Source organism: Terrapene carolina, unplaced genomic scaffold, assembly GCF_002925995.2.
Source record: "Terrapene carolina triunguis isolate 2854851 unplaced genomic scaffold, T_m_triunguis-2.0 Scaffold58, whole genome shotgun sequence".
NCBI classification, from domain to species: Eukaryota; Metazoa; Chordata; order Testudines; family Emydidae; genus Terrapene; species Terrapene triunguis.
This window is the reverse complement of record NW_020664409.1, coordinates 112,674,425-112,696,742: the sequence shown is the minus strand read 5'-3', so window position 1 is coordinate 112,696,742 and position 22,318 is coordinate 112,674,425. Positions and strand designations below refer to the sequence as shown.

The window sequence follows — 22,318 nt, the reverse complement described above, 5'->3', positions numbered from 1 at the left end:
CTCAGATGTTCATTTGCTGCAGCTATAGATGTGAGAAGTCAGTGGATTGGGACAAGTTGTGGAAAATGAGGAAATTGGTTTAGTTGTAGCTTACTTAATTTCCCTACCTTTTTAATCCCAACTGAGTCCTATGTTCCTGTCAGACTAGTCTCTAGGCTGCAGTCATCAGACTGTTGGTTGCATGATGCTGGTTGTCTCCTTGTTTCCAACTACTAAATTAGTGGATAGCTAAAAATGTTAAATATAAAGCTGATGTTACTTTTCCCCATAAGCAACTGTGGTTGCCACGAGGATCTTTTCTGTAAGAGAAGATGGTCTGTGTTATCGTAACTTGGAGGGGAGGCAGTCCATGAGAATATGAAGATATGGTCCAGCGTATGAAAGTTTGAGAATTGCTGGCCTCGATGACTTATCCTCCCCCCTACTTTGCAACTCTTCTTGTCACTACCACCTAGGTCATGCATTACTACTGAGTAATGTGATGCTCTGCTTCTGTAGCATGCTCATCTCCAGCTAATCCACAGAGTGAGTCTGATCAGAAAGAGCCACAGCGTGCTGTGTGACAGAGAAGAACATTGCCATGGGGCAAGCCTGTAGTATTTAAATTGAAAAAGAGTAACTTGAGGGAAGCTCTAGTCAGTGATGCTGTGCGGTTCATAACGAGTCACTTTCATTTTGTGTTTTGACAGAGTGGAAACAGCTTCCATGTTTTTGACCAAGGCCAATTTGCCAAGGAGGTGCTTCCAAAGTACTTCAAACATAACAACATGGCCAGCTTCGTACGTCAGCTCAACATGTGTAAGTACCTCTTAGGCTGTTCAAGAACCCAAAGCATGAGGCCTATGCCTTGCTGCAGTGTTCGCCTCCTCTGCCTACCTCTTTCTTTAACTAGAAGGGCAGTATGAGAACATTCTGGTTTGGTTGGGTTGGAAGCCTGTTAGCTTTGAAGCTTCTCATTATCAGATTTGGTGGGAGGGAAGGGGAGCTGAGTGCACTCATACAGTTCGCCTCTGCTGAGAAGAGAGAACCTCTCTAGGACAATAATCTAATGCCTTAGAAAAGAGGAGAGTTCATCACAAAGTTTTCCAGGTGAAGCAGCCTCTAACTGGCTTCTCTCAATAGCCCTCGTTCACATTTTGATATCCCTTGGCTCTTCGAACGAGAGCCCTGCACACTTTCCTTGTTTCACCTTGCACTAGCCTTTTGGTGCCGACGCCCGTCCTTGCCTTGGGCACGTACACCCTGTAGCCAAGAGGGGTCCCATCTGGAATTCTCCCAGAACCTCACTTCCTTTCAGTTAGCCTGAGCTCAATGTGTTTGACAGGCTCACTGATTGCTTGTCAATTTCCTTAGGGGGCAGCTGCCGTGTAGGTCACTTTAAGACCCCGACCAAACCTGACCTGTTTAAAATAACTTCAGCTAGTTTTGGAGTCTCTCCACATCTCGTACTTGCTCTTTTCTATGGCTCTGTCCCCTCCCCTGCTTATGATGATCTAAGGAGGGAAGGGCAACGGGAGGCAGCATCTGCCTGCCTGTGGTAACTGTTGCTGCTGGAAACAGCAGTGCCCTGAGAAAGGGAGGTAAGAGCTCCCTGGCCCGTCTCAATGAGAAGCATCGCCAAAGAAATCCAAGCCTGCCATAGGGATGAAGAGCTCAGCGAGTTGGTTATATCGGAGAGTTGGACTCACCTCTACTCTCCTCCCTGTTCTGCTGTTGAAAGTGGAGCGGACGGTCCCCTCCTCAGGAAGCAGAGCCAAGCTCCTACCCTCTGCTGGCAGGCAGGGGAGTGGAGGTTGTGAAGCCGTTTTTGCAAGAGGAGGAGAGCTCATCCATCTGGCTCAACTTCACATAACAGCCCATTGACCTCTCCAGCACTGTTCCCCTGCTGGTCCCGTTGCCGCAGCTGACTCCAATGCGGGAGGAGGATGCAACTCGCTTTTTGTGGGGTGGCCACAAATATGGGATCATTTTGGAATAGGATTGACCTAAGCATCGGTGTGTATTAAGGCAAGTGCTGTCTCTTCCGCTTATGCTGCCGGAACCAAGGGGAAGTGATCATAGTCCTAGAATCAAGAAGAAAGGAAAATGTTAGGGAAGCCTCATCTAATTGTATCCATTTTAAATCACATGGGTTAGGCATTCACCCAGTTGTCAGTTCCCTCCTTTTTCACAATGGCAGGAAACAGCTGGGACAGAATCCAGGACTAGCATGGCTTGTGACAGTGAGAATATTTTGTAATATTTCAGTCCTGTTTGTGCCTTAGTTTCCCCTATCTGGTGCATTAGCCCAGTGGGTGGAAAAGGACCATTTGCTCTGAGCAAGCCAAGACACACAAGTCTGGGTGTCGCATAGTTATCTGGGCACTAGACCTCATATCAGTGGAGCATTTTAGAAGACAATGGCAAATCCAATTGCCCAGACATTGACGCTTTGCAGCCAACACCCCCGAGGGATGCAGATTTCCCCCCCTCTCCACAGGGAAGATGGGCACCGTTCCCCAGCTGGAGTACAGAAGTCTGGGGGGCTACGTGTTGGCTGCTGGAAGGAGTTGGGGCTCTCACCTGGTGTCTGACCAAGGAGGTCAGATGGAGAGACAGAACTTGAACCACGGCTTGACTGGGCTCTGTGCTGACCAGAATGGACTGTGCTGTAACCTTCAGTTCTGTAACCCTGAGGACTTACTGTGCTGGGTTCCAGGTAACTAATAAACTCACTGTTTTGATGATACTGTGCGAGTGTCCCTGCTAGTGCTTGGCGAGGTGCAGTAATCCCTGCAGAGTGGACAAGTCTCCATCAGGAATCAGTCTCAGTGGGACTTGTTGAATGGAGCTCATTGTGTGAAGCAGGAGTGCTGAAGGCCCAGAGGTCCAGTCTAAGAAGGCACTGGAGCCACGTGGCTTACCTGGAGGAAGAGTGAGACCTGTAGCAGGTCTGGCACCCTGAAGGGGTTCCTCCGAGAGTCTGTTCCAAAGCTAGGGGCATAGCACCAATCCTGTGGATCCGTGACATGGGTACGTTGTTAAAAGTCAAGAAATAGCATGTTCTAAGCTTCAATAGCTTTCACTCCCTACGGGTAACTCAAGCCTGGTCTGTGTAAACAAACTGTACTACAAAGGATACCAGTATAGTTAAAGCCGTACAGCTCCCCTAGTGTGAATGCAATGTTATCAGTATAAAGGTGCCTTTCCCTGTAGGGAAGGGGAGTATGCTTTTTACTGATGATACTTTGCCCATACTAGAGGTCTCACCATTTATCTGTTTCGGTAAAAAATTTGCACCTATAACTTGAATCCATAAATAGTACAAACATTGTGTGTAGAGTGTTGAGGCCTTAAAGTGGAATAGAAAAAAAGCAAAGAAAAAGGATACTCTGAAAGACCAACTACAGTCAGCTAAGAGCTTCCCATCCCCACTGCCAGCAGAATTTTTTCTGGCTTTCATACTTGCATAGTCACAAAAGCTACTTAATCTGTTATAGCAACTCTTCCTAGAGTTTTCCAGTAGTCTTAACCCAAACAGTATTACCCCATAAGCAGAGCAACCTTGAACAGTCTCGGAAGATAACAAGAGTCCAGTTCTCAAAACAAAGTTCCCAGCATGCACTGGATGGTTCTTAGCCCGAGTCGTGGTTTTTTTTTTTTAACACCATTTCCAGAGTTCCAAGGTAAAAAGTCCATAGGCCTGAAATCCACACCCCTTTTGTGTAGCGAGCTCATGTCTTGTCAGTTAGTGGTAATGCCAGGTTAGTCACTACGTTTTTGTCCTTAAGGTGAAGATTAGACATTCCTGCTTTTACTGAGATGTATAATAGTCTTCCTGAGATGCACTGCCTGGGAGACCATTCTTACTGTGAAACATCTGTACGATACAAGTCGCTTTCTAATGCACTGGGACTATACTCACAACTCCCTGTTCCAAAAATAAGCTAGCGTTTGAATGTCCTTTCTTGTAAATTTGTCTACGTTTTTGGGTGCTGTCCCTTGATATGATGATGATGGAAAGTCAGACGGTGAATAGGTCCCAGGGAGATAAGCCTTGACAAGGCTTTAAATACACAGTGCTCTTCCTGAGAACAGTCTCTTGCCGGAATCCCCCTCACAACAGAGCTGAGTACAGGGGCGAACAATAACTTCTTGCTTTAGACGGGGAAAAATGTGTTCTAGTTAATTGTCAAAACTACAGCTCTTGCTACCATTGGCGTGTAAGTAACTGAAGGATCAGCCAAAGCATTCTTAGTTAGACTGTATTTTTAATAATGATCGTGTTCTTTCTCCTCTCTGTTGCAACAGGAATTGATTTATCTGGGGGAGGGAGTTGGGATTGTGGTAGATGGCTGTTCAGTTTTTAAATTTATTTTATCTAGGAGCGAAGTTAAAGAATTTGGACAAATCCAGACTGAAAGGTGATTTCAGAGTGTCCCAGACTGTGACGGTCCACGCCCCTAAGGTTGCGAGCGGCGTGGACTATCCGCCACTGTCCGTCAAATAGCCCTTCAGTCCAGGGCAGTATGGCCTAGCGGCCAGAGTCTATGACATCCCCTTTACCTCAAGGAGACGCGGCCTGACGGCAGGAGTCTGTAACACAGCCCTCAGCTACAGGGCAGTAGGGCCTAGCGGCCAGAGTCTAGGAGGCAACCCTCGGGTGGAGGGTAGCGTGGCCTAGCGGCCAGAGTCCAGGAAGCAACCCTCGGGTGGAGGGTAGCGTGGCCTAGCGGCCAGAGTCCAGGAAGCAACCCTCGGGTGGAGGGTAGCGTGGCCTAGTGGCCAGAGTCTGTCATTGGGGTGCGACAGCCCCAGTAGGGGGGCCCCGACCCGGGGCCCTAACACTAGCGAAGTGCTTTTCCACCGGCTCAGCGGGGGGCTCCAACCGAAACACACTGAGTTTCCCCTCAAGGGGGGCGGGGAGATACCACTCTGTCACCCTCCCGGGGTCCCTTCCTACCAGTCTCTCCGTTGGGGTCTCCCAAGAGTCGTCAGGTCCTTGGTACTCAGCAGATTCGGTCGTCCCCTGGGCCTGCTCCAACCTCCGGGGTGCCGGCGTGCCGTGGACGGCGTCTCTTCCGGGTACAGTCAGCGGCTGTGGCTGGTCCGCCGCAGGAGCTTCCCTGGCAGGTCCTTCTCCTACGGGCTCCAGCCCAGAATGAGCTGGTCTCCCTCCCTTTATACTCATATAGCGCTTGGAGCATGCCCAGTCTGCCCAGGGAGGTGATACTTCCGCTGCCAGTCCCTGGGGCTTAACTCCTTCCGGGTTAAGGTGGGGTAGTCTAGCCCTGCCACACAGTCCCTGGGGCTTAACTCCTTCCGGGCTAAGGCGGGGTAGCCTGGCCCCGCCACACAGACCAACTAGTCCAGTTTGCTGGAAGAAAAGTTGAGTTTGTTGATTCTGTGGATTAAAATTGTTGATTAGCAGAGGGTGTGCAGTGAGTTTATTGGAATCTGCTTGTTTGGTTTTCATAGTATAGTAATGTGGCTATTGCAGTAGTATCTTTCTTGAATTGTTCAGTGCTTATTTAGTAGAATTTTTCAATTCCATAATCTTGTATTTCTCCCAAGTAACGTTTCAGTATAAAAATATTATTATTATTGGCCCACAGTGCAACTTGGTAAATTTGAAGTTATCCTGGTTAGTGGCTAATCTGATTAGTTCATTGGGTCATGGTAACATGACTAGTTTAGATTCTCTATCTGGCATTAGGACTGCAGTTAGTGTTTAAAGTAATCTACCATAAGCCATAAAATAAACGTTCTAAGGGAAATACGGGGAAGCCTCCTGTTTTCGGTGCTAGCTGGTTTCCTGGGACATGGAGTTTTCTTGGAAATACTCCAGAGTAGGAGCTAGCATTCTGGGATGGAGGAGCAGGGGAGTACAACCTGTTCAAAACCTGAAAACCATGTACTCTGTTCTCAAGAAACCTGTCTATTCCTAAATTAATGCTAGTTCAATGCTCTCTGCAAATGCACTCTGCTGTCTCTTCTGGGGCCTACACTTGTGTTGCTTAGTGCTCCTTTTACTCTGAGAACATGCAGGGAAGTGCAGAATTGACGTGTGTGTGTGTGTGTGAACTGTAACACTTTTTAAAGATCTCTAGGTCAGGAGTTTTCAACCTTTTTCTTTCTGACACTCCCCACAAAATGCTATAAAAACTCCACAGCCCACCAGTGCCCCAACAACTGTTTTTCTGCATATAAAAGCCAGGCCCCCATTAGAGTATCAAGCAGGGCATTTGCCTGGGGGCCCTGCAAAGCTAAGTTGCTTTGGTTTCAGCCAAGGTGGCGGGGCTCAGGGCCCTGGGCTTCAGCCCTGCACAACGGCGCTTCGGCTTTCTGCCATGGGCCCCAGCGAGTGGTCCTGCTTGGCAGACCCCCTGAAACCTGCTGAGGGGCCCCAGACCGCTGCTTGAGAACGGCGGCTGTTGGTGACTTTGACTACTCTTCCCTTCCAGGCCAGCAAAGCAGGAATACGCTGGGATTAGCCTAGAGACATTGATTCAGGGCAGGCTGCTCAGCTTCCTCTCAGCACACGCACACCTATATTTACCTTTTGGTTTTAAATTCTTGAGATAGGCTGCAACATAAAGGATGCCTTTCATATACCCCTCACCGGGCGGCTAGATCAAGGATTAGCTTTAATGCTCCAGATGTGGGCTTGAGAAAGTATTCCAGTGTTGTTAGACATGATGACAGTTTCATTACCTCTCAACACTAGTCCTTTGAATAACTATGGGCCATGATGTCTCCGTGGTTCATGACCAAGGTCTTTGGTTTCTAGGGATCACTTGAATAACCGAGAAACTGGCTAATGTCACTACAGTAATGTACAATTTCTCTAAATCATTGACTTGCTGCGGCAGTGCAGGAAGCTCTTTTCAACCACAGCTGTTGTCTAACTTAAATAACACTTCAGAGCCACCACTCTTGATTTATCCTAGTGGTTTACAAAATTGGCATATTCCAACAAATTTTTTTGCAGTGGACTTGTATGCTCTTGAGAGTGGTTTTTAGATGTTCTGAGTGTGTTTGAAGTTTTGAGTACATCACCGTTACCTAAGCTGCTCAGAAAGCACGTTTCAGCATGTCACGTCTTTCCTTCTCCCACTGAGTAGTAGAATTGCAATGTCACTTTTTTACCAGCATATCAGAAGCTATCCTTCTAACACATCAGTTGTAACAAACCTCTCAAAGCCAGGAAGTTCCTAGTTGAGGGCTCAAAATTTTAAACAAAGTCCAAGTTGGTATGCTTATTTATGGTTATTTTAATCCTCCCGTTCTGCAGGGGTGGGGAGGGATTGAAGCAAAATCCGTTTCTGAGTTCAGTACAAAAGACCATCTCATATTTGTAGCTTTCTGCTGAAATGTCAAGATCATCCAGGTGTTTAAATCTCTCCTCATTAACCCTCACTGAATATGCTGGTTACATTTGCTGCCTGGAGTTCTTTCCTAGATCCTCTTCAGTCCAGCTTCTGTCTGTTGCACTCCACTGAAAGCACTCTCGCCAAAGTCTTTAATGTTCTCTTCCTAGCCAAAGCTCAGAATCTGGATCCCCTCCTCATCCTCCTCAGCCTATGGGCCACCTCTGACATTGTTGACCATACACTGCTTCTTGAAATCTTGTACTCCCTTGGCTTCCATGACTCTGTTCTCTCCTGGGTCTCCTCCTTCCTCCAGAATGGCTTCTTCAACATGTCCTTTGGAGGATCCTTCCTATCCTCCCTCCAGTTGTCTGTGGAGTTTCCACAGAACTCCGTCCTTGGTCCCCTTCTCTTCTCCGTCTACACCTTATCTCCGAGTAGCCTCATCTGCAAACATCAATTAAACTACTAGCTGTCTGCTGATTTGAAGATCTACTTCTCTCCTTCTTGTCATACTGTCACGACCATGAGCGCCTACCTCAGGAAAGTCTGTCAAAAACAGGGCAAACACCCCAAACTGGTGGTGTGTTTTATAATTAGATTTCACCAAACCAGTAACAAATGTGAACCCCTGGACCGCTATAACAGTCTTACCATGGAGTCACGAACAGTCCCCTAGATTCTCCAGTCTATCTTGCCACCCAGACAAGCTGGACTTAGTGAAAAATGGTCACTTACACCAAAAATCACACCACATTCTGGTTGCTTCCAGTCCCAAGAGACCGGTCACTTACCCCAGAGCAACTGGTACTCTAGATCCTACACCAAAGACAGCGCCTGTAGCCAGTTCTGTAATAAACTATCTAAAGGAAAAAGGAATACATTATTTACAGGTTAAAACAAGCAACCATAGTAACTCATTGGTGTGTCTGTCTAAATCCTAAGAGTGTCAGAGTTGTTGTGATCTGTCTAGTCAAAGTGTCTTTCAGGGCAGCCCCAGGAGGCAGCCCCTGGGGAGCTCTGGCTTCAGTTTTGAGTCTCTGGACCTTCAGAGTTCAAACAGCCAAAAAGATGTGGTTTCTTCTTGTAATGATGATGGGCTGAGTTCACATGCAGGTCTCCTCTTCATGGGTGACGGGAGGGAGAAGCAATCAACAAAGTCCAAAATGGTTTGTCTGGTGTCCATGGGCCCTCTTTTGTTGGGCAGGAGATAACACCACCTATGGCAAACTAGTATTTCACACTGAGTAATGTTTCTCTCCAGACTGGTGCGGGTGCTGGCTTTACAGTTTCAGACCAAACACTTCAATATTTCCTTATAACATGGGATCTAGACATTATAAATGAGATTAATACATGCAGCAACTTACAAGCATTTCATAGAGTCTAAACACTAAATCAGGGTGGACAAACTACAGCCCGTGGGCCGAGACGCTGGGTTGGGGGCAGCAAAATGCGGCTCGGCCCCGCTCTGGCGCTCCAGCCAGGGCGCTGGATCAGGGGCCGCAAAATGCCACTCCCGGAAGCCGTGGCATGGCCTCACTCCGGCTCCTGCGAGCTCCAATGGGAGCTGCAGAGGCGGTGCCTGCAGATGGGGCAGCGTGCAGAGCTGCCTGGCCGCACCTCTGCGTAGGAGCCAGAGAAGGGACATGCCGCTGCTTCCAGGGACTGCTTGAGGTAAGCGCTGCTTGGAGCCTGCACCCCCGAGCTTCTCCCCAACCCCCTCCCCAGCCCTGATCCCCCTCCCACTCTCCAAACCCTTTGATCCCAGCCCGGAGCATCCTCCTGCACCCCAAACCTCTCATCACCAGACCCTGCACCCCAACCCCAATTTTGTGAGCCTTCATGGCCTGCCATACAACTTCTATTCCCCAATGTGGCCCTCGGGCCAAAAAGTGTGCCCACCCCTGCACTAAATACATTCTTATAAGACTAATACCTATTTTGAGCAAAACTAACATCCAGGTGACCTGGTCTGGTGTCCAGCTAGGAGGCTGTCAGTTCTTAGCTAATGCCTGCAGCCTGGGCTGGAGCCGGCACCTGGCCTGCCAGCAGCATACTTCTGGCCAGGTGAAAATTAGCAATCCGAAAATTAGCAACCTGGCTAAAACCGCTTTTAAACTCCCCTCCTCCCCTCCGTCCCCTCCACGCGCCTCCCCATTACCTCCCTCCGCCATCACTGGGCACACCACCATCCCACCACTCAGGCCTGTACAGAGTGTCATCTTGGACTTAGACCTCTCTCTAGAACAGTGGTCCCCCTTACCTCGTCCGTGCCCCAGCAGGGCCGTGCCTCCGGGGGAGGGGGGGACATGGATGGGATAAGGAGGCTGGGGCTGTGAGCAGGGTCACAGCTGGGAACCAAGGCTGGGGGCAGGCAACGAGGTCCGTGGCCAGGTGTGGTTCTGCTCCCAGCCTCAGCCCCAGAACGGAGCTGGGGCGGGGATGGGGGCAGGAATGGAGCAGAGCTGGTAGAGAGGTTGGGTGGCATTCCCTCCCCTGCCCCCTGTGGGGGCTGGCCTGGGCCCCACTGTGCCCCCCTCCCCCGGAAGTTCCTCCATGCCCCCTTAGGGGGGTGCACCCCTCAGTTTTGGGACCTCTGCTCTAGGACCTCACATCCAGGCTATATCGAAGTCTTGCACATTCTTTGTGAATAACATCTCTAACATCCCACCTCTCCTTTCCATCCACACAGCTGAGACCCTCTCATCCCAGCTCCTGCAGCATCTTTTCTCTGGCCTGGCCAAATGCAGTCTTGCCCCCCTCATATCCATTCAGAATGCTGCTGCAGAGATCATCCCTCCACTGGGTGCCTCTTCTATCATATTAAACATACTTGTCTTCACTTTCAAGGCCCTTCATGGCCTATCCCCACCCAACCTATCACCTCTCACTCAGTATTGAAAGGTTGATCGTGTCTTCCAATCAGCCCATGATGCCAGCCTCCGTTGCCTGCTTGTTAAATTGTCAAACACTTCTCTGCTTTTTCCCAGGCTTCCCCACATGCATGGGAGGAGCTTCCTGTAAACAGTCTCAAAACTGCCTCCTATTCCTCTTCCAAACGCTCCTTTGCTGTCATGCCTCCAAAACACTTGACGACAGTCCCGCTGCTGATGTGCTGAGGCCACTGCCTACCATGCTGACCAGTATTGTCCCATTATTTCCCTGTTGTTTGGTCTGTGTCCAGCTGTTGAGCTCTCTGGGGCAGAGATTTTTTTGTTCTGTTTGTCCAGCACCTAGCACAATGGGGGCCTGGTCCATGAGTGGGGTACGATACCAATAATCTTCCCCACAACCCCAAGCTAATAGTCAGTTACCAGACTGCCTCTTCAGGACGGTATTGCTGCAGCGCTGCGTGTGTCCGTTATGGGCCTCCTGTACTCATGGGTCTCTGTAACAACTGTGCCTCCAGCAGAAACACAGTACGTATCTGAAACGTAAGGATCTAAATGTAACCGGGATATGAGTGTTCGGCTATTTTAAAAAGTCAGTCTGGCACTTAAATCAGAGACTGCATGTGCTGTATTTACTCTTGCAGCATTTGCGTAGGGATTGCTGAATTTTAATCTTCCCTCCCCTACTGACTCACTGTGTGGTCTTTGGCAAGTCACTTATCCGCCGAGCCTTGGGTTCCCCGTACCTCTGAGGAATGTTATGGATTAATGTCTATCTGGAATGTGTAATATCAAGTTCAGGGCCACGTGTCTCAGACAGGAGCCTTGCAAGGTGCAGCAGGCTGTGCTCTTCAGAGGAAGGGTGACTTGTGGTTGAGGCACTGGCCTGGGAGATCAGAGTTCTGTTCCCTGCTCTGCCACAGACTTTCCGTGCAATCTTGGACAAATTACTTAGGCCACGTCTGCATGCAAGCCGTGGTCCGCAGATGTTATGTCGGCATACAGCCACCAACGTTTGTATAGCACTCAGGCGCATGCCTGCTTGCATCGACGCTGTGCCTGCGCACCATGAGTGTGGGTGTCGATGTGAGGCAGGTATCCCAGTGTGCCCCATGCTGCCGTTCAGCTCAGTGCCTCTTGGGACACTCTCACAATGTGTTGTGGGGTAGAAGTAACTGGCCCTGAGGTCTCTGGGAACTACGGATCAAGTTCCCAGCATGCAACAGTCTCCATCTCATAACGCCATCCATATCGCATCATTTTCACACCTTTAAAAAAAAATCCCCTGGATCCATGCAGCACTTGTCAGTGTCTGCCGTCTCAGACAGAAGCATGGAGCCCACAAAGCTCTGCGCTAGTCTCATGAATGCGGCAAGCACAGGATGCACGATTCGCCTGTGTTTGCAGACTTGCAGGATGTACTGGAATAACAGGGACAAAACTGTTTCTTCGAGGACAGTTTGATGGACATAGGGAAAGAACAATTCGAGGGTGGTGGTATTCATGGAGCAGAGCTCCACTTCTGGGCCCAAGAAACAAGCACTGATTGGTGGGATTGCATCGTAATGTGGTTGCAGAACTTTCGCATGTGGAAGACCACGTTCCTGGATCTGTGTGCCGAGCAAGCCCCAGCCCTCCAGCACGTGGACACCAGAATGAGTTGCACTGATCGTTGAGAAGCAAGTGGCGGTCACACTCTGAAAGCTTACACAGCTGTATTGCTATCTATCAGGAGAAATGATTTTGAAGCTGGAAAATCCACAGTGGGGGCTGTTAATTGTCTCCTGCTCTGCAGAATTGTGGCTCTCTGTGGTGTGCAGGATATAGTGGATGCATTCTCAACAATGAGATTTCCAAACTGCGGTGGGGCACAAGCCCACATTGCCCAAAAGGCTACTTTTCAATGGTTCGACAAGTGTTGGAGGATGACTGGAGATGCTTCACTGTTATCAATGGGGGCTGGTCAGGGAAGGTGTGTGACAGGTGCATCTTTAAGAACACAGGATTGTTCAGAAAGCTGCAGCAGGGGTATTCGTTCCCAACTGGCGGATTGCGACTGGTGATATGGAAATACCAATAGTAATTCTGGGCAACCTAGCCTACCCCTTGATGCCCTCGCTCATGAAGTCGTACTCTAGTTACCTTGACAGCACCAAGAGAAGGTTCAGCTAGTGGCTCAGCAGGTGCAACGTGACCGTTGAATGTACTTTTGGTAGATTGAAGTGACACTGGTGATGTTTACTCACTAGATTGGATCTCAGTGAGGAAAATATCCCAGTGGTTATAGCCACCTACTATCTGTGAGGCAAGGGGGGCAAAGCTGCTCTCAGGGTGGAGGGCGGGAGTGGAGCAACTGGCTGCTGGTGGAGCTGTGCGGCTGAGGAAGGCTTTGAGAGAGCGGTGTAACGGGCAGCCACAGGGCCGTTCGAAGCCGGAGAGCTCGGGGTGCTGCTCAGAATTGTGTAGTGTTTGCTCCACATTGATAAATATGGCTGGTATTTTCCTGAAGCTATTAATTATGTGGTGCTTGGTATGCGTTTACAAGTACTGTTTGCTTTGGCTACTGCTGTGCATTCTGCAATATTTGTTGTGAACTAATAAAGATAATTTGATTCTCCAAAGCGAAACTTGATTGTGTTGAAAAAACACTGCCGAAAAGCAATGTGCAAAACCCCCACAGGCAATATTATACACATTTTTAACACAACGAGGTGAAAAATCTGAAGGAGAAAGGAAGTAAATATATGTCCCTTTGAGCACACAGGCGTAGTCCATCGTGGCTACACGTGCACTAACCCACGAGAACCACAGTTGGTGTATGTCGATCTGTAGCTTTCCTTGCTGTCCCTCGGTGTGGATTAGTGGGGGTACAGATACGCCCTGTTGTGCTGCGGGATATGTTTAGGGGCATGAGGTGGAGCAGCCGTGGAGTTCTCCGAGGACTGCAAAGGTGGAGAATCTGGAATTTTTGGATCTGTAGGTCAAACAAGGTCTGCAGCATTTGTTTGACCCATTATTTCCTGGTGCATTTCCCTCGTGTGCTGTGGGGGCTCCTGGGCCTTTTTCCTGTCCCCTTTCTCTGTGCTGTTAGTCCTGTTTGCCCTCCATGCCCCCTCTGTTCATGGTCCGATGTAGCACTGGCTTTATGGGATCTTGGGGAACATGTTCTTCCTCATCGGGGTCAGGGATCTGCAAGTTGCAGAGGGGGCAGCCCTGAAGGCCACCACTCCAGAAGCTGCTGATAAAACCCGAGGTGTACTGTTGGTTTTCCAATCGCAATGGAAAAGAGGGAGTTTCAGAACTCCTTTCCCTTATTGGCATGAGCACCCTGCAGACGTGCTTATTGAACACCTCAGCACAGCTCTCTAACCCCGGCCGTGATGGGCATGGCCCAGTGCGGGGGGAAGTGGGGATTTTCTGCTGCGTGAATCTATAAGATTTTGGTGCCTATTCCATGGGTATGAGCACGGGGCAATGGCAGTGAGTGCGGGCACTCTTTTCCGCGGGCGGTGTGCCTGAGAGTCACAAAGGCACAGAGAATACGTCTGCTCCCAGTGTCCCGAAGCCACCTGGGCTCGTATGCCGCTGGCCTGTTTACTGCAATGGTGCCAGCCAAACTGATTGCAGAGTATCTCCATGAATGTGTCATTGAGCTCTCTAGGTGGGTACAAGGGACATCCCTGTGTACATAAACAGAGTGCTCTGCATCCCTCCCTTCCCCCACTGCCTAACCCAACAGGGAGATGAAAGATGCCAGCTCTTCCTCTGTTTGCTGTACTGCTACCTCTTCTCACACGAGGAACACAAGGAACAGTCCATACCTTTGTCTGGTTAACTTGAGGACAGGCGGGGCATCATTTTGACGTTTAAACGTTGTAAGGAGAAATGCATGCACACACCTGAGTTCCCTTCCCCTTCATCAGGCTCACTCGCCTGGCAAGACTGGGGCAGAGTCTCAAGCAGGTCCTGGTTCGTGGCATGGCTAGAGTCCCCCACCACATCTTCCAACCCCTTCTTCCTCCTCTCTGTTCACAGCTAGGGTCTTTGTCCCAGGCTCCTCTGAGGGATCCACGGTGGTCTGTAGGGTGCTGGTGCGGTCTTCACCAAGTATGGTTTGCAGCTTCTTGTACAAGCAGCAGGTCTATGGCGAAGCCCTAGATCAATTGTTGCACTCCCTGGTCTCGTGAGATCCCTGGCAAAATTCCTTCCCTTTCACATGGCACTGCTGCTGATCCCTGTCATACCTTTTTGCCTGCATCCCCCCTACAGTCTGTTCAGAGATGTCCACATTTCTACAGCTGGTCCGTAGCTGTGTGTGCACAGCCTCTTCTTCCTATTGGCTCAGGAGATCAGTATTTCCTGTCTGCAGCAGGCAGAAGTGCATCTACTGCATGGAGCCGGCATGGTCGGCTGGGCAGTTGCACACAGTAAGGGTGAGTTGCTAGGTTTGATCACCAGGTGAGTAATCAGGAAGAGGTGTTAAAACTCCCAGTTTGTTTTTGAAATACGTGGGGGTGGGTGACCTTCAGGTTTCTGTGACCCTGGGGCATTTTAAAATTGTGACCAGAGCAATCCCACTCCCAGGGAATGAGGCATTGTGGGACAGCTGCTAGAGGACTCATTCAGTTTCTACTTTCACACAGTGTTGATCTCAGTATGTCAAGCCTGGCTCTATGCCATTCGGGGAGGTGGTTTTAGTTCAGTGCTGTAATAGGGCACTTCCATTTGGCCAGAGACAAATTTGGGTATAGTCACATGCACATATGTTGTCGCAAGAAGACTTATGTCAGCCTGTGTATTGGAGATATGGCCATACTCAAGCCTAGGTTCTTCATCTCACAAATGGGGATACTTCCCTCCCTCATAGTGGTGCTGTGACATACTCAGATGCTACAAAGAATACTAAACAAATCCTAAATAAAATCCGAAGGGAGCTCATCCATCTGTGTAGATCAGTACCTCCCCAGTGAAGCATTAGTAGTGCCAGGAGCACAACACCCCTGTCTTTTTGGCGAGATGCAAAACCGAGATTCTGATCACTTTGCTTCATTACAGATTCCATGGCACTCTTGAGGTGTTAACCCCAATGTCTCAGCCAAATTCCAACTCTGGTAATTACATTCTGCCTCCTTAAATTCCCTTCACAGTTTCAGTTAGACATGGTAGTGTTCACTTCCTGCTCTAATGATGATTGTGGTATTGCTGGGTGGTGGTAAACAGCTACAGGGAATCATCACAAAGGTGTTGGTGTTTCAGTTGTGGATGAAGTGACAGGGCGGGTGTCTGTGTGTCCTGTGTAGTGCTGAGTGTATCAGTGCTAATTGTACTCGGAGGCCATCTTCTCCCCCAACTTGGATACATTGCAAGCCATTTGGTGTCATGAGAATTGCCTGTATTTGTTTCAAGTTTCCCTTTTTGGCATTACTCTTAAAGAAAAACATATTGCTAACAAATCTTTCCTTCTGATGCCTTGTACTGAACAGGCAAGTTAGGTTCTTGTCTAATCCCCAGATGTTTAATGTCGCTAGGGCTTCCTGTTTCTAAGAGGTGCTGTGCTGGGTTTGTCACCGGGACATGTAGCAAGGCTGGGGCTCTTGTCTGAGACGAGCCCCAAAGACTCCCGTTCCCCTTCCCCTCCGCTGCCCTGTGCTCCCCATGTGCTGTGCTGCACCCTTGGCAGATAGCTGGCATGTGGAAAATGAAGTGGTCTGGCTGAGAAAGACTCACCAGCTTTGCTGTCAGCCTAGCAGAAGGGTAGAGTAGGCAGTGTTGGAATGTCTGCTGCTGGGGGAGGGGTCGGGTTTCTTACATTGGTGAGGGGCAGAGGACATCCCCTCAAAGGGTTAATGATCCCAAAGACTGTTGAACTAGTAGAGCACTATGTGTCTCAGTCTTTGGCAAATGATGACAGATTTGTGCTTGCAGTCACATTCTCAATCTTTAGCTTGCTCTGCTTTTCTCTAATTATCCATCTTTGACTTTTAGATGGCTTTCGAAAGGTTGTCCACATTGAGCAGGGTGGTTTGGTGAAGCCAGAGAAGGACGATACTGAATTTCAACATCCGTACTTCATCCGAGGCCAGGAGCAGCTCCTGGAGAATATCAAGAGGAAAGTAACCAGCGTAAGTGTACATAACCGATATTCCAGGCCAGCCTGTGGGTGAACCACTGTGAAACTAAGGAGGTTACTGTCTCTTCTTTAGTCAGCAAAGCAGCCGCATGCTCTGGGTATAAAGGGGATTCTGGCACTGTCGTTTTCATTCTCTGCCAAGTGGGTTTTCTAGTTGACTCCTGCATCACATTTCATTGAGTCACAAGCTGCAGTGCCAATCGGCCAATCAGTGTGTGGTAGATATTTAGTGTGCCAATTTCTCTAATTGCTCTCTTAGCATCTGGCTTGATTATGATACTGCTTGGGATACCCTGGAGACAACTGGGAATTTGGCCTATAACATGGAAGCCAAATTCACTTTGACTTGGCAAATAGGGAGCCAGCTTCACCTCCAGATTTAACTCCCTTTCTTTTAAAGTACTGCCTATGTAGGTTTGGCCTAATGGAGGTTATGGCAAACTTTCCTCTCCCAGAGGGAGATGTCAGAGAGCAACTGAACCTTTGCTGTAGAACAGGAAGGAGCAACACAGTCATTGGCTGAACTGCAGTCTTCACTTGGACCGTTACATAAGAACGGCCACACTGGGTCAGACCAAAGGTCCATCTAGCCCAGTATTCTGTCTGCCGACAGTGGCCAGTGCCAGGCGCCCCAGAGGGAATGAACAGAACAGGGAATCAAGTGATCCATCCCCTGTCGCCCATTCCCAGCTTCTGGCAGACAGAGGCTGGGGACACCATCCCTGCCCATCCTGGCTAATAGCCGTTAATGGACCTATCCTGCATGAACTTATCTAGTTCTTTTTTTGAACCCTGTTATAGTCTTGGCCTTCACAACATCCTCTGGAAAAGAGTTCCACAATTTGACTGTGCATTGTGAGGAAAAAATACTTCCTTTTGTTTGCTTTAAACCTGCTGCCTACTAATTTCATTTGGGGACCCCTAGTTCTTGAGTTATGACAAGTAAATAACACGTCCTTATTTACCTTCTCAACATCAGTCGTGATTTTATAGACCTCTATCATAACCCCCCTTAGTTGTCTCTTTCCCAAGCTGAAAAATCCCAGTCTTATTAACCGCTCCTCATATGGCAGCCGTTCCATACCACTAATCATTTTTGTTGTCCTTTTCTGAATCTTTTCCAATTCCAATGCATCTTTTTTGAGATGGGGCGACCACATCCACACACAGTATTCAAGATGTGGGCGTACCGTGGATTTATATAGAAGCAATATATTTTCTGTCTGGTTCTCTATCCCTTTCCTAATGGTTCTTAATATTCTGTTTGCTTTTTTAACTGCCGCTGCACATTGAGTGGATGTTTTCAGAGAACTATCCACAATGACTCCAAGATGTTCCTTGAGGGGTAACAGCTAATTTAGACCCCATCATTTTATAAGTATAGTTGGGATTATGTTTTCCAATGTGCATTACTTTACATTTATCAACATTGAATTTCGTCTGCCATTATGTTGCCCAGTCACCCACTTTTGTGAGATCTTTTTGTAGCTCTTCACAGTCTGCCTGGGACTTAACTATCTTGAGTAGTTTTGTATCATCTGCAAATTTTGCCACCTTACTGTTTACCCCTTTTTCCAGATCGTTTATGAATCTGTTGAATAGGACTGGGCCCAGTACAGAAAAAAAAAATCAGTTATGAGGCCTTGGAAGATGAAACTCCATATGTTTATCCTTAATATGATGGTTCTGGTAGTCATGGGAGCAGCAGGAAACACAGGTGTTTAAGATAATGTTCTAGGTGTGTTAAACTTGTTAACCTCCACAGGGAGTCCCAAATACTAATTGCTCCACTTTTCCTTTAAACTGGGGTAAACCCACACTCCAAAACACAGCTCGCAACTGCCTTCATTTTTAATAGCTGTATGGCCAGGCTAGAGTAGGGATCTCCACACGCAGTACTCAGTTCTGAGCTGAGCAGACCCAACCTCCTCCCACAGTGGAACATTGCATGCTGGGATGTGGGTTCTGCACAGGTCAAATCTGTATTCAAGATAAAGGCAACCATGGCTTGAACTGGACTTGTGGGCTGCACTTTGGCAGCCCCTGTGCTGCCAGGTATAAAATCGTATTGCTGCCTCATTGGTGGATTTGAGGAATCCTATTCAGAAACTAAAAGATCTAAGGACACTTCAAGTCTTGCCTTTTGTGTTTGCTACTTAGCTGTCTTGTTGGGAATGGATTTAGTTCTGTCTCAGTAAAAAAGCATTTTATAGAAGCATTTTGATATTTTAGGTGCCAAACATTTCTCATGAACTATTTGGCTACTCCATTAGCTCTGAAATGTGGGTGGAAGATGCAGCCAGCCAGGTTTTCAGTTATCCTTTTCCAAAAACCCTTCCAGGCAACCCGGCGATGGCAGCACACTGTGCTGCATGATGGAGAACCAGTGCGCTCTGCCATAACTTTAGGTGCCACTTTCGCTGAGCAGCATTTAGTACCTCCACGCCGCTGCACGGTCCGCAAAGGATAGACCACGTTGTGAGGTGCAGATCCCAAAGGGCCTGCTAGCCCGTAAAGGTGGGAGGGAGCTGCTGTCTGAATAGGTGAAATGTGTTAACCCCTGTAATTGCTGGCAGGTTCCTAGAGCTCTCACGTGTTAAGGCCTTTGTGAAACGTACCAGGATGCCATTCGTAGTGAGGTGAAACAGGCCCTTCAGAAGCTTCCCGTCAGCCCTTTAAGCACTTGCTAAGGGAATGACGAGGCCAGCTGACTGACGGCTGCTCAGGAAGCACTGGAAGAGGCTCCCCATCCTGTCTCCACGTCTGTGCTCTCGTCTTGCCCTTTCCTGGTGCTGAAGAGTGAGCTCTGTCTGATCCTTTTTTCCATTGGTCTTGTAAACAGCTGCTGCGTTGCTTCTTTCAGAATGTTCAGACTTAGTAAAATTAGACCTCAGAACGGTGTCCTCTGCTAAACATAATGTGCTTGATTGCAGAGAGCAGTAATTGTCTAGTATTCATCTTCAGTAAAACCCCAGCGGGAAATGTGCTCTCTTGGGGCTTGTCTACACGGCCACTTTACAGTGCTGCAACTTTCTCACTCAGGGGTGTGAAAAAACACCCCCCCCTGAGTGCTCCCAAGTTTCAGCGCTGTAAAGTGCCAGTGTAGACAGTGCACCAGTGCTGGGAGCTATTCCCCTCGTGAAGGTGGGTTTTTTTTATAGTGCTGGGAGAGCTCTCTGCCGCAACTACACAGCCATGTTAAAGCGCTGCCGCGGCAGTGCTTTAACGTTGCTAGTGAAGACATGCCCTTAATCTTCCTAGCCTCTCAGCTCCATGTCTTGTTGAGGCTGGTCTTTGCTTCATTGTTAGCTTGAGGTATAACTCAAACTATGCCTCTAACCCAGGGGTCTCAAACTCAAATGACCATGAGGGCCACATGAGGACTAGTACATTGGCCCGAGGGCCGCATTACTGACACCTCCCTCCCGCCGCCCTCGGCCCCGCCCCCACTCCACCCCTTCCATGAGGCCCCGCCCCTGCCCGGCCTCTTCCTACCCCTTCCCTGCCCCCATTCCAACCCCTTCCCCGAAATCCCCACCCCAACTCTGCCCCCTCCCTGCCCCCAGGGGGTGCAGGAAGGGTGTATGGCGGGGGCTCAGGGCAGGGAGTTGGGGTGTGGGCTGCAGGAGGGGTGTGGCAGGGGTGCAGGGTGCGGCAGGGGGCTCAGGGCAGTGGGTTGGGGTACAAGAGGAGTTCGGGCTGCCAAAGGGGGCTCAGGGCAGTGGGTTGGGGTGCAAGAGGAGTTTGGGGTGCGGCAGGGGGTCAGGGTGCAGGGTGCGGCAGGGGGTCAGGGTGCATGCGGGGTGCGGCATGGGGCTCAGGGCAGTGGGTTGGGATGCAGGAGGGGTGAGGCAGGGGGTCGGGGTGCAGCAGGGGTTCAGCATGGGGCTCAGGGCAGTGGGTTGGGATGCAGGAGGGGTGAGGGGTGAGGCAGGGGGTTCAGGTCGGGGTGCAGGGTGCAGCAGGGGGCTCATGGCAGGGGGTTCGGCTGCAGGAGGGGTGAGGGGGGCAGGATCTGGCCCAGCGCGTACTGGGGGCAGGGCAGGCTCGGCTCCCTCCCTCCCTGCCTGCCCTGCCCCCGCGCTGCTCCGGGAAGAGGCTGGAACGTGGGGAAGGGGGGCGGAGGGGCTGTGTGTTGCTGTTGCTTCAGGCACCGCCCCCAGCAGCTCTCATTGGCCGCGGTTCCCCGTTCCCGGCCAATGGGAGCTGCTGGGGGCGCTGCCTGAAGCAACAGCAACACACACCCCTCTGCCCTCCCCCCGCCCCCCCTTCCCCACGTTCCAGTCTCTTCCCGGAGCGGCGCAGGGCAGGCGGGCAGGGAGCCTGCCGTGCCCCTGGTGCAGGTCCAGCCGGAGCCGCTCTAGGTAAACACTGGGGGAGGGCAGGGGGGCTGTGAGGGGCTCGCGGGCCGCAGAAAATAACCCCGCGGGCCGCGTATTTGAGACCCCTGCTCTAACCCATCTCCCGTCCATCCACAAACACATCTCTAGCTTGTATTAAGTGGTGCTTTAAGCTTGAGCTAGCTGGCCCATCCCAAGGTGAAGATGTGTGCTGAAGTTTGTGCTGCTGATCCTTGAGTTACTAAAGTGATCGGGATGCAGTAGTTTGTTACTCCCAGGGGCTAATCTAATCACACTGTGTAGCTGGAGTGTTTTGCAGAGTGGTCACTTTCACTCTGCCCTCACTCCAGTGGGCTAGCTTGTTAGTACACTTGAGTTAACTGTTGCAGTGAAGAGACACCCTTAGAATGTCTTACTTTCAAATTAAGGAGCTGTTGGTGCAATGGAAGACTGTACACTTAATCAGAAAGTCAGTACAAAGCTGACAGCTGTTGTGCAAGCTTCCAGTGCAGCCTGAGAGCTTGCATTTCTGACCCAAAAGGATTCTGCTCCTTCAGGGAAGGGTCTGCAAATGACAGCCTTGTAGAAAAGTTATATAGTAGGTGGCTGATCTGCGCCTGTCTGATTCGTTATACAATTAGACCGGTGAGTGGGTGAGGATGGGGAAGGGGGCTAGTTAATCTGCATTTCCATCTTTGATGCTTAGAGAACAATTTTATAGGGTGAAACCTCACTGTCCTCTTCCTTTCTGTCTCCAGGTCTCCAGTATAAAGAATGAGGATATAAAGGTTCGTCAAGACAATGTAACCAAGTTACTGACTGATGTCCAGATGATGAAAGGAAAGCAAGAGAGCATGGATTCCAAACTGATAGCGATGAAACAGTACGTATATGGGGAGGGCAGGAGATGTGGAATAATGTGCTTAATCTGACTTCCCTCTGAAAGTATTGTGTTCAAGACCTCCTCTGGGCCAAGTCTAACTGCTTTGCATTGCTCTCTGCTCTCTTATATTTGCCAGAATCCCAGTGGTCTCAGGAGTGTAACCTGTGCTTTAAGAGGCTCTCTCTCCAGGGAAAGGAGGAGCTGGGGTTTGGGAGAGCTTCTGAACACCACTAAATCCTCTTAAAGACATTGGTATCATAGTGCCCAACCCTGCAATCCTAGACCGAGTAAGGCTGTACTAATTTCCCTCTGGAATCCAGAATGGCCTTAGATGTCAGCTGGAGGGGCAGCTAAGAACAGAGTGATGTCTCCCTCCTAGATGGTGTCACAACCAGACGTCTGATTCTCTGCGTGGGGCTGGGTTCTGTCTCTTGATTCTCTTCCATCAAAATGTGGATGTTCTGTTCTCCATATTCTTACACCAAGCCCATCACCTTGGTGTTCAAGTGACAGAATAATTCCTACCCCTTTGTGCTAAAATTGCTGTCTTCTTCGAGCCCATATTACATGCACAATTTAAATCTCCATTTTGTTGCCAGCAACCCAATACTTTTCCTTTTGGTTGGGAGCATAGGGCATGTGATCTTGTCTAGTCACCATTAACGCTCTTTGGTGAGTCAACCTTTGGGGGTCATCACAGAGCACTGTTGATCACCCCTTTA

The 22,318-nt window shown here is 49.5% G+C and overlaps 1 protein-coding gene across 3 annotated transcripts in view; it reads left to right on the top strand.

The window, feature by feature from the left end:
- HSF1 (heat shock transcription factor 1) overlaps positions 1–22,318 on the top strand; it is a 100,639-nt gene that overhangs the window by 15,380 nt on the left and 62,941 nt on the right. For 2 of the 3 annotated variants that reach the window (XM_024209476.3, XM_024209475.3), the window contains exons 2-4: positions 690–798; positions 16,229–16,365; positions 21,472–21,596. In XM_024209476.3, coding sequence (XP_024065244.2) covers positions 690–798; positions 16,229–16,365; positions 21,472–21,596 — 371 coding nt within the window. Of the gene's footprint in view, positions 1–689; positions 799–15,298; positions 15,355–16,228; positions 16,366–21,471; positions 21,597–22,318 lie in introns of those variants that run through there. The other variant, XM_024209477.2, reaches the window with a different exon arrangement.